Here is a 17,941-nt window from a genome sequence, read left to right as displayed (position 1 = left end):
GTCAAGGCAGGTCTAAAAAGTCACAAAAACATGCTCAAACAGGGGCTCAAGAAAATGGAAACACATGTTTATTTGGTGAGCCATTAACACAAACTGACAAAAGCAAGGGAGGGGGTACAACCCCCACCCATTTGGGACCTCAAAACCCCATCCCCACCACTGAAATTCCTGTAGAATTTAGTGGTTAAAAGGCCAAGAAAAGACCAGCTCGGAGGTCAACAAAAGTGGCCCAAAACAAGGCAAAACAAAGCTCAAAAGGGGGTAGATCACCCCCAACACCAAAATGACCTCAAACAAACATGTTAGGGACTTAAAAACAAGACTTTTTTTAGTTGAGAGGTAAGTCTAAAACAGCATGCAAATATGGCAAAACAAACTATGAAAACAAGGCTTAAAAGAGGTAAAAAGCTCACCCTTGAAGCACAGCAGCAAATCAGCAACTTTTGGACAAAAAAAAAAAGGCTTCAAATCACCCCAAAAATCACCTCCAAGGACCTCAGCTCAATAAAAGGAGTAGAGAACTAGGTGTTTGTGTGCAAAAGTGCAAAGAAAATGCACTTTTGAGCACAAACAAGCCCTAAACCTTAGAGAGAGAGGCAGAAAATGTAGAGAGAGAGATTTTTTTTGCTCAAAGTTATATCTCCTCCTTTTTTTCTTTTTTTTTTTTTGTTTTTTTTTCCTTTTTTGAGAGAGCTTGATTGATATAGATATATATCAATTTGCAGCTCCTCAGAACACCCACATCCAGGTATGGGCTGGGGTATGGCCTAGAATGACAGTTGTGCCAGCTGTCTACAGAGATATCTGTTGAAAACCACACTTGTCCGACCGGCCATCAAAGTGGCCGACCGGCAGTCAAACTGGCCGGCCGGCCATCACATTTGGCCGATTGAAAAGCAAGGTGGCCGGTGGGCAGGAGGCTTGGTCGACAGGCCATCCCCTTCCCTCAGGAACACATCCACAAGCTCTTGGTGCAAAACCAGACACAAAACAGTCGAGCCGAGAGATCCTGAGGCAAGGCGCATAGCCGAGGCCTCCGGGAACTCAAGACGAACACAAACAAGGATGATCATCGAGTGTTCAAACGGTGACGTCCAAGTCTTAAGGACGGTCAAAAATGGGGTGTCTATAGTTGCCCTCTTTGACAGAACTCGGAAGTCATAAGATGACGGGAGTGAATGTCAAGGCCCGGAGACGACCCATTTTTGACAAGGCCGAAGACTTAGATAAACACACAAAACAACAAAGGTATGCGCCCGCAGGCCGGGGCAAAATGCGAAAGACAATGCAAGGAGCCGAACATAACTTATGATCATGCAAAGAAAGCTGTAACGAAGCATAACATGCGACAGTTTTAAGCTAGCATACACCAAACTACACTACAATGCAGAAAGGATGTAAGAGAATTATGCAATTCTCGATACGTCTCACTCGGAGAATACAGTACCTGTCCGGTTCGTCTGGTTGCACCAGCCTCAAATGAACCGTACATACAATATTGTGCCTGCAAAGAAAGCAAACTTAACAGGTACAATGTTGTTAGCAACATGCCTAATAATGCAATCAAAAGTGCGTGACAACGCAAGTCGAGTGGGGCGCATAACAATGCTGTGAAGGCACAAACACATGTAAGTAAAGAACATGTGACAATGTGCACAATGTGTATGAAGAAATTTGAACACATATAAGTAAAGCATGAGTGTCTACGCAAGCAATGTGTATAGAAACTTGAAATTGAACACATGTAATTAAAGCATGCGTGTCTATGCAAGCAATGTGTATAAAAAGGAACTTGAACACATGTAAGTAAAGCATGCGGTCTACGCAAGCAATGTGTATAGAAAGGAACTTGAACACATGTAAGTACAGCATGCGGTCTACGCAAGCAATGTGTATAGAAAGGAACTTGAACACATGTAAGTAAAGCATGCGGTCTACGCAAGCAATGTGTATAAAAAGGAACTTGAACACATGTAAGTAAAGCATGCGGTCTACGCAAGCAATATGTATAAAAAGGAACTTGAAATATGGTAAAGGTAAGCTATCCAAGATGTCGAAATACAAAGTACTGCAATACATTATAATTGAAGTGATTTGTGGAGTTCACAAGATACACAAAGGATATGGGAGGGGATGCTCCTCGCACGCACGGAGCATTACTCATAGCAGACACAATTTGAGGTCAACTCGGAGGTCTACGGACGTTTCAAAGGTGTACTTCATTGCACTGCCTTGAGAAACTTGAGGTGCCACACCAAACAATGGATCCCAACAAAGGCGCGAGAGATGTATTGACCTCAAGGGATGGGTTACCGATATCAACTCTGATACTTTGCTGCCCTACTCTCTTTTTTGCTTTACTTTCCTTTTTACTAGTAGTTAAGCACATTGCACTGCCTCAGGCAGGGTTTGTTATCATTTTTTCAAAACTGTGTATTTTCGCAAAACACATGATGGAAATGAAACTGCTATTTTGTTCAACAGGGGTGTTACATTTGTGCTTTCTATGCATCGCATCGCATGGGATCACATAACAATGTGAATGAAATTCGTTTGAAAATAGAGTGTTCGCATCGTAATAATCAGGTAGTGAACCCATTTACAACTCGATAAGCAAAACAGAGAGACTCGATACACCAAACAAGTGCGAGTACAACCCGATAAGCAAATCAAAGACCTAAAGGGAGTGAAACATAACTCGATAAGCAAATATACGACAACTCGATAAGCAAATAGGCATGACTCTGCAAGAATCGATCACCGAAGGGCATTGGAGGTGGTAGAATTCCCCAATCCTCAGCATAAACAATTCATAGAACAAAGAGGAAGACCACCGGCCAGGGGTAAAGGCCATCGGCCATGATAACTTGTCACCGGCCAAAAGTAGTGGTCGGTCGACACTACATTTGGCCGGCCGGCCATAAATTTCTGGGACCACCAGAACTTTGACATCTGTCCTCCACTCACACCTTATCTCCTACAAAAGGCCTTAGCTTCGTAGTTCTACTCAATTTAACACTGATTTGCTCGAAATGGAGGGATTTCTTGCCCAGAATCTTTCGTCCTGGATTAACAACTTGGATGGCTCGGAAAAGCTGAATTTCTGGGGTTTCGGCATAAATGCACTATTCACTCTGGGTCGTACCTTGTTACACCTCCCGTTTCTCCATGCGGTGGCAAGGTTTTGGAATCCGGTGTGACACATGTCTTTAGCTTTAGCGGGCAAGAAGTGTGTCCTACCTTTGAAGATTTCCGAGTTTTACTGGAATTTGAGCATGACGAGGAGATCCTGCCCCATCTTAATTTTGGTCATGCCCAAACCTTAGGGCGAATGTGTGGACTCACTATGCGTGACGCTCGGTCTCTGATTTATGACGGAATGCTGGACATTCCCAGTTTGATTTATCGGTTTTCCGATGCCGGCGATCGCAACGACCATCATTGGCAAGGCTTCCGGCGACACGCCCTCTGTTTGTGCATGCTATCTCTTTTTCTATTTGTCTCAGGCTCCGTTCGATTGATCGAGGTTACCCAGGGCTTGAAAGAGGGCAAGAGTTACGTTGTCATGACTCTGGCTGAGACGTTGATGGGGTTAGATGCCTTTTATCGTCGAGAGACGACCAGATTTGCGGGGAGTCCATTATTGCTGCAGGTAAAGTTTCCCACCTAATCTCACATGTCTACTACTCACGCCGTTCGGCCCTCAAACTCGTTTTCTCACAAAACCCTTTTCTCACTTTTTCTCTCATTGTACATCTCTCTATTCTTTATTCTCTCATTTTTCATCCCTTTCCAGGTGTGGTTGATGGACAAGTTACAGGTTGTGGACTCTTGCCCAGCATACTCAGCTCGCGGCTACTTCTTCAGGCAACGTCTGGTCGACGCCCTTGATGAGGGTTGGTGGTTCGATTGGATGTGCAATTTATCTGCCGACGTCATTGCTTGGCGGTGCCCTTGGCTCAATCTACCGGCAATGGGCTACAGCATGTCCCGACAGATTGGGATTTAGTTGATTGGCTTTACTCACTGTGTGTTCTATTTCCCATTCTGGTTCCGACGCCAGTTTAGCCATGACCAGATTTGCCCCGTAGAGGGGATAGAATATCCTGCTGCCTTTCTGTTTCGAGGTGCGCAGCTTGTTCGGCAGGCCACAGCGTAGAGGACAAGAGAACTCCTGGCCCCCGCTCCTACTTTCAGTTATACTTTGTCTGATCAGTGCATAGATTGGCTTAATGAGGAGGCACAGATCGGGCCCAGCTTGGCACCAGGGGCTTCGACCAGCTCTGAGAGGGGGCGCAGGAACACCTGACTTGACTATGCCCTGGATTTATTGCTTTATTAGTACTTTCAAGTTTTCCTTATGAATGTGATAAAAAAAGCAACTTCAATTTGTATGCAAGAGCAGGAGGACTCTGTACTGAAATCAATGAACTTGAAGGTTGTGGTACTGAAAATTTTCTGTTTTGGTCCAGAGATGGTCTTAGTTGTAAAAAGATTAATTTGAACAAAGTCAACTTTTATGAAAACTTTTCAAAAATATTTTCGATATGGATCAGAACTGGACACACCTGGGATCTGTCACTGAGATGCACAAACCCCGAATCCCAGCAACTGGAAAGTTGCCCCTAGTTTGCCAAGCACTGCACCGGAGATCATAACTGATCTTGGATGTTGAATAGACAAAGATGGCCCAAGACGATCAAATGGACAAAGTTGATCGGGGAAAAGTTTATGGCTGAACTTCAAGACGAAGCTGCCTACGTATCCCAAAGATGGGAATCAAGCCTTATGTAGTTCAGGCTTGGGTTCACTCGAGTATTTTCGCTCTCCTTTTACGCTCTAACTTTTGCCAAGGCCGCCCTTTGCGGGTTTTCAACCTTGCGAGCTCAGTTTTTATATTTTCTAATTTTCCGTGCTCTAACTTTTGCCTAGGTCGCCCTTTTGGGTTTTCGGCCTAGCGAGCCTCTCAGGGGTAATATTTCTTCAATTTGTCCATGTTGATCGGTTGGGAGAACTCTAGGCCATCTAGGTCCATCAGAACGACAGCTCCACCCGACCAAATAGACTTAATGATGTAAGGACCAGTCCAATTGGGTCTAAACTTACCCCTTGGGTCAGGAATGGGAGCTCGGTTATCCTTGAGTAGCAAATCTCCTTCTTTCAAATTCCTGGACTTAACCTTCTTGTTGATAGCCCGGGCAATTCTGCGCTGATAACCTTGAACATGGTACAATGCTTTCAGTCTTCTCTCATCAAAGAGCATGAGTTCCTCGAATCTGCTCTGCTGCCAATCTACTTCGGCTATTTGACACTCAGCCAGTACTCGCAATGACGGAACCTCAATTTCGATAGGTAGAACGGCCTCCATCCCATAGACTAATGAATACGGAGTCGCCCCAGTAGAAGTTCTACTTGAAGTCCGGTAGCCCCATAGAGCAAACGGCAACTTATCTGGCCAGTCCCGGTAGGTTTCCACCATCTTCTGCAGTATGTGCTTGATGCTCTTGTTGGCGGCCTCAACTGCTCCGTTGGTCTGCAGCCGGTATGTGGACGACTTATGAAAAGCCACATTGTATTTCTTTAACAAATCAATCACCTCTTTCTTGAAATGAGAACCATTGTCTGAAATAATCTCGTTTGGGACCCCATAGCGGCAGATGATGTTGTTTCTGATGAATTTCGCAACATGTGAAGCCTTCAACACTGTATAAGATTGGGCCTCAACCCACTTCGTAAAGTAATCTATCGCGACCAGGATGAACTCATGCCCATTCGACCCCTTCGGAGTAACAGCCCCGATCACATCGATTCCCCAAACTGAAAATGGCCATGGCGAAGTCATATTGTACAGCTTCGACGGCGGAATGTTCATGCGATTTGCATGGATCTGGCATTTGTGGCATCGCCGAACAAAGCCGATATAATCCTCCTCCATGGTGGACCAGTAGTAACCCTGTCTGAGGATCTTCCGCGCTAGCATTACCCCATTCATATGTGCCCCACATTCTCTTCCGTGGATGGCCTCCATCAGGCGCTTTGATTCCTGAGCTTCTACACACAGCTTATGCATTCCCAGATGACCTCTCTTATACAGCTTACCCCCGTAGATGATGAACTGAATGGTCATTCTTCTGATTGCCCTTTTATCCTTGGCATTTGCCTTCGGAGGATACATTTCCTTCTCCAAGAAGTTCCAGATGTCGTAATACCAGGGGTTTTCGTCCTGAACCTCATCTATGGCGGCAATCGACTCGTAGGCTGGCGCAAATTTCTGGTCAATGATGACTGGACGCATCCGGACTCCGGACGGGATGTCTATCATGGAAGATAGAGTTGCTAAAGAATCTGCGAACCTGTTGTTCTCTCTTAGTAGATGAGCAAAATTTAGCTTCTCAAACCGAGGAATTAACAAGTCCAAGGTCCAGTGATACATCATCATCTTTTTTTCTTTGACTTTCCAGTCTCCTTTTGCTTGAGACACAACAAGGTTCGAGTCCCCGATGACGTCCAACCGTCTTGCCCTTAGTCCCAGGGCTGCTTCTAGACCAGCAATGCATGCCTCATATTCTGCTTCGTTGTTCGAGACTTTGAATCGGAGTTTGAATGCTAGAGGGATACGGGAATTGTCGAGTGCTATCAGTAACACCCCTATTCCATACCCGTACTGGTTTGACGCTCTGTCAAAGTACATCGTCCAAGTTTCATCGTCGATATGCAAAATGGCCTCATCTGGGAATAAGTACTCAACTGCTTCGCCCTCTTCAACTGGATGGTCGGCTAAGAATTCTGCTACTGCTCTTCCTTTGACTGACTTGTGCGTCACATATTTCAGATCGAATTCGGAAAGCAACAGCAACCAACGAGCTAGCCTACCCGTAAGTGCTAGTTTCTCGAAAAGATATTTGATGGGATCGAGTCGTGAAACCAACATTACGGAGTGAGCTAACAGGTAGTGCCGCAGCTTCTTGGAAGCCCATACCAAAGCTAAGCAAGCCTTCTCCAACAGTGTGTAGCGAGTCTCATACTCTAGCATCTTCTTGCTCAGATAGTAGATGGCTCTCTTCACTTTGTCCTCTGATTCTTGCGCGAGCATGCAGCCCATTGTGGTCTCGGTTACCAAAAGATACAATATCAACGGTCTCCCCGGCTCTAGTGGTGACAACACGGGCGGGTTCTGTAAGTATTCCTTGATTTGTTCAAAAGCAGCTTGGCATCGGCCGTCCCATTGGAATTTCTTTCCTTTCTTCAGGAGACCAAAAAGTGGTTCACAAGTCAAGGTTAATTTTGAGATAAATCGTCTTATGAATTGCACTTTACCTAGAAAGCCTCGCACCTCCTTTTCAGTCCTTGGTAGTGGCATTTCTAGGATAGCCTTGATTTTGGAAGGGTCGACTTCGATACCTCTCTGTGTAATAAGAAACCCCAGCATTTTCCCTGCTGTAACACCAAACGTACACTTCTGAGGATTCAAACGCAACCGGAATTCTCTGATCCTTTGAAAGAACTTTTGCAAGGCGGTGTAGTGGCCCTCTCTTTCTTTGGACTTGACAATCATGTCGTCCACGTACACCTCAACCTCTTTGTGGATCATGTCATGCAATATTGTGGTCGCGGCCCGTTGATATGTAGCTCCAGCATTCTTCAACCCAAACGGCATCACTCTGTAGCAGTATGTCCCCCACGAGGTGGTGAAAGTAGTCTTTTCCCGATCTTCAGGTGCCATCACTATTTGATTGTAACTTGAGAAGCCATCCATAAACGAAAGCAAAGCATGCCCTGCCGTGAAATCCACCAACTCATCAATATGTGGCAAGGGGAAGTCGTCATTTGGACTAGCTCTGTTCAAATCCCTGAAATCCACGCATACTCGAATTCTGCCATCTTTCTTCGGCACTGGAACAATGTTGGCCAACCAAGTCGGGTATTCGGATACCAGTAGGAAGCCTGCATCGATTTGCTTGGTGACCTCTTCCTTAATCTTGATGGCCCAGTCTGGACGAATCCTTCTGAGTTTCTGTTTGACAGGTCGGGCCTCGGGGTCAAGAGGGATCTGGTGCTGTACAATCTCAGGATCGATTCCAGGCATGTCTTCGTAGGACCACGCGAAAACATCTTTGAAATCTTTTAATAAAGCGACTAAGCGCTCGCGTTCTTCTGAAGACAACGTGGACCCGATCTGGACCAGCTGCGGGTCCTTCTCAGTCCCAATATTCACAGTAGTGATTTCATAAACTAAAGGTTTAACAAATCTTTCCTGCTCTTGATCAATTAATCGTTGCAAAATCGGAGGAATTTCTCCCTCATCGTTTTCGTCAAAAGTTTGAAAGTCCTGATTTAAGCAATATATCAAAGGCACAGAAAAGTACTCGGAAACCACATCCACATTATTCTCATTAAGTACTTCCAAACCGTCCGATTCTTCTGTTACAACAGACTCAAAGGAGAAAGAAAAAGACGACCTGGACAGGACTGTGGCATCCGGGTTATCACCCCCAAGAATACCGGACTCAGACTCAGTTGAGCTGGAACCTGATTTCGACTCACAAGACTCAGTGGAATCGGATTCCGGCTCACTACCTGACCCGGCGCTGTTCGACAAAAATCCCTCTTCGTATTGCCAAACGAGAGAGGGTGCGATGGATGTATCCAAAATGGTTGATGGTAGGCCCGTAACCGTTTCATTCCCGATCATGGACACCGAGAAGTCATCCCCCAAGCACTTCCATTCAATCGAAGGATCTGAAAGTAGACATGTCAGTGCTACCCCCATTTCAAGTTCGGTGTCCTCAGACTCCATTTCCCCACTATGCTCAGCCTCGACTGTCGGGTATGTCTGCTCTTCGGCAACATCGTCCCCAGATAATTGCAGGTCAAAGAAAATCTCGAACCCCGGTACGTGCTTCATCTCCGTGTTCAGCCACGGCTCCGGAAAACCACAGAATGGAAAATCTTCCCCCTCCCGGACGAAGCGTCCGTTTAGGGTACCCTGGATGGGCCGGTGTATCAACTCAAAAGGGTCCCCCATCTGTTTCGCTCTGGCTCTTCCAGCCATTTCCTTTCCTTTCCTTACCCAATCCTTCTTGGTGGGCAGATAACCCAAGCCAAAGGTATGAGGGTTATGTTGCACTTCGGCTAATGTTGCGACGCCCTTCCGGCCGCTCCTTCCTAACCCCATCCCGGGGATGTGTTGGAGTTTGTTCATGAGGTATACCGCTTGAGCACTGACATATATCCCCTCGTTAGCAGCCATGATGTTTTGTACAACCCGAGCCTCAGCAAGGGTGAAACCTGATGTAAACACGTCCTCCATGCTGTGCTCAATTTCTAAGACTGGTGTAGATACCTCTGGAGGTGGGTGGATCGATGAATTTTTGAAAACAATGGCTACTCCCTTTTCATAGGGGTATTTCACCATCTGATGCAGAGTGGACGAGACGGCCTTCACTCGATGCAGCCACGGCCTCCCCAAAAGCAGGTTGAAAGTTGCCGGAACTTCTAAGACATGGAAATCTATCTCATGCTGTCCTGGCCCAACTTTAGTCTGAATTTTCACCGTCCCCATGACCTCTCTACTTGTGTTATCGTATGCCCGAATTACTTGGGCTGTTGGTAAAAAGTCCGCTGTTTTCAAGCCGATCGCATACGCTGTCCTTATCGGGCAGACGTTGATGGTGGATCCGGTATCAACAAGAACCACCGGTATCCATTTATTCTTACACTCCACAGAGATGTAGAGCGGTTTGTTATGGTTTGCCCCCTCAGGTGGCAGTTCCTTGTCGGAGAAAGTCAGCGTCGGGGTTGCCCCTCCCGGAAAAACTAATCCTACTAGCTGTTCTGGCGTGGTTTCTATCGAAAGCTTTGCCTTGTCCATGGCTGATAAGACACCCTGTCTGTGCACTCGTGATGCCATAAGCAGTCCCCAGATGAAGATGTCTGCTTGTATCTTTTTTAACTGTTTGAGCACAGCCTCCTCTTCAAGTTATTTTTCTTTCTCCTTCTCTACCTCCTTATCTTTCCCAGACGCCTCTGGCTGATCTAGATGTGGGGGCTTGAAATACCGCCCACTCCTAGTCATATGATCGACTTCGCCGATGTACCAGGTATCATCTGGTTGGTTATTCTCTCAATCCTCATCCGTGTGGGTAAGACATAAATCCTCATCTTCCCACCACATTCCATCAGCAGCCGACAGACACCTGTCCGGCTCTGGTATGACTGTTCTCGTACTCGCGGTACCTTCCATCCCTATGCTCGCAGCATTCTCTGTTCCTGTGCACACAACAGTTTCAGTCCCCACATGGGCCTTTGCCTTTCTAATTCTCGCGGGATCTTTAAATCTTTCCTGTTCCAACCGTATCAACACAGCTGGCTGCTCAATAATTCCTGCATTCAGAATGCTCTAATCGTGAGTGAAATTCTTGACACTGGCGTTCTCCGGCAATGTATTCTGTTCTCCGACTCTCTCGACTGTCACCGACATTCGTGCCCCTGTCGGACCCTGTCCTGGTTGGAACTCTTCCACCACATCCGGTTGATCATCCAACCACCCAGTAGCCTCTGCTGATTCCTCATAATCAAACCAGTTGACTGCTGCGCCCCCTGGATCTTGGTCATTATAAAACTGGAGATTGGCAAGGTCCTCTTCCACAACCCTTAAATCATCTGTTCCCTGTCCCAGACTATCCCCTTGGATCACACACAATTCTCCCCCTGTTGGCAATTCCACATCTGGCCCATCCTGGCCTATTGATGAAATGTAGTCACCCGGACTATATGTCTTCTCAACACGACTCCCAGATTCTGCAGACTCTGACTCAACAACTTTCTTCTCCTTTGGGATCTCCTCTCTCCTGTTCTAGATAGTCACCACCGTTGGCTTAGGTCGGGTCATGGAGATGTCCATCATGCACAAGTTGGTGCAGTCGGGAAGGAATACCTCTGGCTTAGGCAGGTGGGAAGGAGTGATATAGATGCTAGGATCGTAAGGCACGACCTCAGTTTGGATGAAGTTGATCCTTTTAGGCGGTGGAGCTTGGTTATGTGTGGGGAGAGGGTTTGTTGTAACATTGGGTTTCTCGAGAGGCAGAATCACCCCGTTATCGATGAGATCTTGAATCTCATGACGTAATCGGAAGCACAGATCGGTGTCATGACCGTGCTGTTTGTGAAATGCGCAATATTTGGCTGGGTTGTGGGTAGGGAGAAGTCTTTCTGGTAAGGGCCACGGTCCTAGGGGCTTCAAATGCCCTTTTCTGATTAAAACCCCCAAAGCTTTGGATAGGGTCATGTACAGTGGAGCGAAGGTTCTTGTGTTTTTGGGTGGGTATTTGGCTGTTTGGGTATGGCTTCCGGACGCGCCGGAGAATGGCGCAGCTTCCATGGTTCTTGGAGGGGGGGTGGTGGTGACCATGCTCACTTCGGAGGCTCTTGTAGTTGTAGTACCGCTCGGGCCTGCATTAGTGTTACGGTTGAAAGTTCTTCGGGGTTGCTCCCGGTCATTATTAATTAAGCCTTGCTTTAAGGCATACTCAATTTGCACCCCTATTTTATGTAGATCAGAAAAGGTAGGGAAGGGGAGTACAATCATCTTTTGTATCAACTTCGGCTGCAGATTGCGCACAATCATCCGAATCTGGTCTTTGTCTGTAGGCCTTAAGGTTATCATCGAATCCTTGGCCCTCCATCTGGTCACGAATTCTGAGAAACTCTCTTTAGGCTCTTGCCTTGTTGTCTTGAGATCACGGGTTGTAATTTCGATTTGTGTATTGTATGAGTATTGCGTAATGAAGGCCTCGGCCATCTCGTCCCAGTTTCTCTTGACATCATCTTCTAATTTGGCATACCATATGGCCGCCACACCTGACAGGGTTCGGCCGAACAGAGACAGCTTCTGAAGTCTGCTGAGGCCCATTGGCCTTAAGATGTCTGAAAACAGTCTCAGGTGCACCATGAGGTCCCCGAACCCATCAAATCAATCAATGTTCGGCATTTTGAATCTGTCAAGCAGCGTCACAGCTGCGTCGGTATATCCATCTTCGATGTCAGGGATGGTCTTGACTCCTTGGGATCTCTTGAACAGCTTTTCAAGCTTACTCAACTTCAATGCTGTGGGGTCTGTCTCGAACTCAAAGGGAGAGTCCGGTAGGTTGGTGGGTGTTTTGGATAACTAGGGTTAGATTTGGGATAGGATCAGGGGTAGAGGTGGTCCCGTGGGAATGTCCGTATCATTCTGAACATTAGCTGTCTCCCTGAGGGTTGGAATTCCTGGCGAGGGAGGAGCTTGCTGCGAAGCAGATGCTCCGGTTTGCTGCTGTAACCTCATGATTAACTCTGCTTGTTCATTCATAACCGTGGCCTGCTGCTTGGCGAACTCTGCCTGTCGGACAACATCCTGCTGCATCATTTTCATACTCTCTTGGAGCTGGCGCACCATCTCCTTTAAATTGGCCATACTGTTCTGCTTTGACTGAATTATTGGTATATGTTCCCTTTCTGTGGGAAAAGCAGAATCCTGATCCCTACTGTACACAGGTGGGGTAGACAAAGCCCTCTGTACTGACTGTTGAACTGATGCCCTCTGCCTAGCTGTCCTCCGTCTGGTAACCGGGGGTAGAGAGTGGTACACTGGTTGTCCGTCTACCAGATCCTCAGATCGATGGAGTCGACGACCTTTAATCTAAAGTGCTTGGGGAATATCTACTGGGTCAGAAGCAATTGTGCTCGACTACCTAGTAAAAAGATAAATAAAGCATATAAATAAACAGACAATTGGACAGCGTAACAATGTAAAATAAACACAACACACAGCTGGGTATCACAACAAACTGCCAACAAGATGAATGTACTGTTCCTTAATCACTGATCACTGTTTCCCAATCGTTGCCCCTAAGTCTGAATCTGATACCCGTAGATGACTAATTCCCCAAAACAATGATGCCCGCAGGCCTGACACTCAGACTTACGAACTGATATGTGTGTTCCCTGTATAGATACACTCTAAAAACACGTAGCAAGTAAAAGAGAGCCAAAACACCCCTAAGTTGGGGTAGGGTTTCCCTGTCCTATTTTTGTCAGGAGCTAGGGTTTCACTATGCACGCAGCAGTTTTCAAACAACTTAACATCGGGTAAGCAACCTGTCCTAGTTTGGAATAGTCACTATGGATTTCGACATGCACTAGGTCGAATGGTAGAAAAGGGTGCCCCGGTAAAACCGGGGTTCGTGTTCCCATACTGTCAGAGCTCACAACCGGTCAGCCTTATGGCATGCTTTGACAAAGTCAAGCCTCCGGCAAATCGTTCAGGAATGGCAGATGGCAAACACGGTGTCCTAGGCGCACCAATGCACATGCAATGCAAAGAGACACATAAATAAAATCAAAACAGGATATCACGAGTTCGAGTCAAGCTCTCTAAATCCCTAGCGGAGTCGCCAGAAACTGTAGACACGCCCTCGGGCCTCATGCTACAGTTCGGACTCAATTGGTGTCACGGTCCTGTATCTAATCTCGCAGAGTGCAATGCAAGACCGATGAATCATCAAAGAGTCCAAATCTGGCAAATCATTTTTGAAAACAGATTTTTTTGAAAAAAGTGCCAAACATGGACCGCTTTGCCAGATACGGAGTCGCCACCTAAATATTTTATTTTGGAAAATTTATGAAACCCGGACTCGTTTGCCTAAGGCCACGTGTCCGTCATCACCAAAGTTTCCTCCGCTCGGGAACTTGGGTACGATTGGGGAAGGTCAGCTATGAGCACCCCCTCTCGCCCGATTCGAAGATCGGCCTCTACTAACCATGATATCCGTTTTTGAAAACGTTATGTGTTCTTATTCCGGTTATTAGCCTAGAATTACTATGTTATGCGCACAGCAAACAAGTATAGACCAAATCGCCTAAATTGGAACAAAACATTTCATGCTTGTTTTGAAAATGGTTTGCTACTCGCAAGTTGGCTAAAAATATAGATTTCGCCACCCTCAGGTGGGCCTTAGAAAAGATGATTTTGCCACTATCTAGTGGGCTTAAAACTCACAGTTTTAATGCGTTATCCCAATTTAGTTAATTCAACCTCCATCCACAGGTATTCAAGCAGTTATATCACATAAGCAGCTAGTCTCATGGTAATCATGCTATTATGGCAACACTCACACGCATGCGGTATGCTAAAGCATAAATGCTTACCGAGTACTCCAAGTCAGAACAGAAGCTAGTTAGTAATCATGTGCATGATCCTAGTTCATGTTGAGATGGCTAATGCAACACATGCAAGATGCAACTACAATAGGCTCGGCTATCCTAAAGATGGCATGTGAAAATGCTGCAACTAACAGGTATTCAACTTGGAATTGAAATACAAGTGCAGTTAATATGATGTACCGAGCCCGGTGCATGTAAGACGAATGAATGGATGCAAACATGCTATCATACTATATGCTAATTGAAGCATGCCCTAGACTAACCATCGAAAGCTAGTAAATAAAAGGGAAGAAAGATGTGGGGTTGGGAGACATACACACACTCACGCACACTTATTACACAATTGCCCTCACTCGGAGGGTCCGAATAAATATTACAGTCCGAATAAATAATACTAAATTAATTATTACAAAATTTCTAATTAATTAACAAATTAAATGCAGAAAGAAGGTGGCCACAGCCCCGCCTCGGGATGCATGAATGATGCATGCTTGACTCGTCTCGCCCAGAAACTCGCTGCCATAGCACTGTTGCCTCTGTTTACACTGCCTTGCCCCTCTAAAAGTTCTGAAAGTCCCCAGGACTGCTCCTTGAGCGTTGTGGAATGTTACCGGCCAAAAGAATATACTACCGGCCATGGGAATACTCTCATCGGCTAAATATTGTGCTCTCGGCCAAACATTCTTTGCCGGTCGGCACTCAACACTGCCAGCCGGCCAAATATTCCTGCTGAAACTTGCAGTTGACAGCAGCAGAGGGCAAGCAGTGTATGGCATGGAATTTTCAAGCAAATGTATACATGGACACACTCCCTATCATGTTATGGACTCAAAGGAGCGTGGCCCTCGACCCTCGGGGCATTAATTGCACATTTCGATGCATGATGAAATGTAAAATCAAATGCACACAAAACATACAAAGGGGCCCCAACCTCCATCATGTTTGATCAAGAGGGATGGGATGCAAACATGCAAGCAAGACTAATGCAACATGAGCATGTCATATTATGCAAACCTTGAACTATTCAACAAGCATGCAACAATGTCATGTGACCAAGGATGCCTCAAAACAGTCCCTAAGCATGCCATAACAATGCCAAAACCATGCTTAAGCACAAGCAATACATGCTAGAATGAAAGGGTAAAATGTCAAGCAAAGTAGGCCAATAAGCATGATTTACACTACAAGTGCAAGAAGCAAATGAGGGATGCTCTAACCAACCCAAAATAGAGCTAAATCATGGCAAAACATGGACAAAATCTTCTCAGAGCTAAGCCAAAATATGCTAGAATGATGGTCTAAACACATGATACACATTAAGGCTAGAGAGAGGATTGCACTACAAGTACATGGAGCACGCAAGAGGTGTCCGAACCAATGCAAAACAGGGTTATGACATGCCAAAATACTACCAAAAACATGCTGAAGAGGAGCCAAATCATGCTTGAGAAACATGTCACTTTGGTGAGCCTCAAGTAGGATTACACTACAAGTATTAGAAGCATGCAAGGGGTGACCAAACCAAGCAAAAAAAGAGTAAAGGCAGGTCTAAAAAGTCACAAAAACATGCTCAAACAGGGGCTCAAGAAGATGGAAACACATGCTCATTTGGTGAGCCATTAACACAAATCGACAAAAGCAAGGGAGGGGGTACAACCCCCACCCATTTGGGACCTCAAAACCCCATCCCCACCACTAAAATTCCTCTAGAATTTAGTGGTTAAAAGGCCAAGAAAAGACCAGCTCAGAGGTCAACAAAAGTGGCCCAAAACAAGGCAAAACAAAGCTCAAAAGGGGGTAGATCACCCCCAACACCAAAATGACCTCAAACAAATATGTTAGGGACTTAAAAACAAGACTTTTTTTAGTTGAGAGGTAAGTCTAAAACAGCATGAAAATATGGCAAAACAAGCTATGAAAACAAGGCTTAAAAGAGGTAAAAAGCTCACCCTTGAAGCACAGCAGCAAATCAGCAACTTTTGGACCAAAAAAAAGGCTTCAAATCACCCCAAAAATCACCTCTAAGGACCTCAGCTCAATAAAGGGAGTAGAGAACTAGGTGTTTGTGTGCAAAAGTGCAAAGAAAATGCACTTTTGAGCACAAACAAGCCCTAAACCTTAGAGAGAGAGGCAGAAAATGTAGCGATAAAGATGTTTTTTGCTCAAAGTTGTATCTCCTCCTTTTTTTCTTTTTTTTTTGGTTTTTTTCCTTTTTTGAGAGGGCTTGATTGATATAGATATATATCAATCTGCAGCTCCTCAGAACACCCACGTCCAGGTATGGGCTGCGGTATGGCCTAGAATGACAGTTGTGCCAGTTGTCTACAGAGATATCTGTTGAAAACCACACTTGGCCGACCGGCCATCAAAGTGGCCGACCGGCAGTCAAACTGGCCGGCCGGCCATCACATTTGGCTAATTGAAAAGCAAGGTGGCTGATGGGCAGGAGGCTTGGTTGACAGGCCATCCCCTTCCCTCAGGAACACATCCACAAGCTCTTGGTGCAAAACCAGACACAAAACAGTCGAGCCGAGAGATCCTGAGGCAAGGCGCATAGCTGAGGCCTCCGGGAACTCAAGACGAACACAAACAAGGATGATCACTGAGTGTTCAAACGGTGACGTCCAAGTCTTGAGGACGGTCAAAAATGGGGTGTCTACACCAAGTTTACCTTTTTGGGAACAAATATTGCAATTTCCCTTTTTCCCAATCTAATATATATATATATATACCCATCATGCCGTGTGCAATAAACATTAAATTCAATCTTGAATATTATATATTAACATTTTGCTCCAATGTTTTTCACTCCACAAACACAGGAACAGTAAAATACAATAATCGCATAAATAAAATAAACTAAAAACTAATAACAATAATCAGAAGTGCTACAAGATCAGGGTAATGAAGGAGTGACCAATACCTGTGAACCCCAGCCGATAACACCAATTTGCTTAATGCCCTTGAAGGCATCAGGTAGCAACGGAAACAGATCCCTCCCTCCTCTAACAATATACTACAAATGCACAACACAATCATCACACACACACACACACACACACACACACACACACATATATATATATATAGATAGAGAGAGAGAGAAATGTTGAGAGAGCAAGTGAGGAAATGGAGAAAACACCTCGTCATGGCCAGCAAGAGTAATTTTCTCCTTCTTGAACACTGAGCTGTCGAAATCAAGTGAAGTCATCTCGGGCATAGAGACCATGCGAGCTCCTAGAGCTGAGCCTAACCCAACCCTATTTCCAAGCATGACTTGACCTTTGAGAGACTTCAAAGCTGTCTTCGAAGACGAAGACAAAAGAAACCCAAGATTGAAACCTAAGGTTTTGGAGGCAGGCTTCAGGGTTTTAGAGGACGAAGATGCAGAACCAGCAGCAGCCGCCACTGAGGGAGAGAAGAAAGTAGTCGCCAACATGGATGACTGAGACTGAAGAAATCATTAAGAGATCAGGCAGCGATAAGTAAGGGTGTGTGCAGTGTGATTCAGTGTTGTTTCAGCGTAAAAGAGAAATCATGCGACAGGTGGCAGCTTGACAAATTTGTCATTAGAAACCACCATTTTTCTATCAAAAAATGACAAATCAATTGGCAAATAACAGCAATTTCAACTTGGCAGTTCGGGAGGTTTGGCGAATTATAGAAAACTTAATTCAAATTACAAAACTTGAATCAAATATTTAAAATATAATAATTTATAAATCAACTGAACCAGTCAAAA

General features: G+C 45.4%; 1 protein-coding gene across 1 annotated transcript in view; it reads right to left on the bottom strand.

Moving 5' to 3' along the window:
• Positions 1 to 17,701, bottom strand: part of LOC114296412 (ketol-acid reductoisomerase, chloroplastic-like) — a 121,672-nt gene extending 103,971 nt beyond the window's left edge. Inside the window, exons 1-2 of the mRNA XM_082913212.1 lie at positions 17,342 to 17,701; positions 17,123 to 17,215 (exon numbers count right to left, since the gene is read on the bottom strand). Coding sequence (XP_082769338.1) covers positions 17,123 to 17,215; positions 17,342 to 17,349 — 101 coding nt within the window. The 5' untranslated portion in view covers positions 17,350 to 17,701. The remainder of the gene's footprint in view (positions 1 to 17,122; positions 17,216 to 17,341) is intronic.
• Between the last annotated feature and the right edge of the window lie 240 nt (positions 17,702 to 17,941).

The sequence above is a fragment of the Camellia sinensis genome, chromosome 2 (genome assembly GCF_055761805.1).
Source record: "Camellia sinensis isolate YWXY chromosome 2, ASM5576180v1, whole genome shotgun sequence".
Lineage (NCBI taxonomy): Eukaryota > Viridiplantae > Streptophyta > Magnoliopsida > Ericales > Theaceae > Camellia > Camellia sinensis.
The sequence above is the reverse complement of the archived record's forward strand: the minus strand, read 5'-3'. Positions and strand labels throughout refer to the sequence as shown.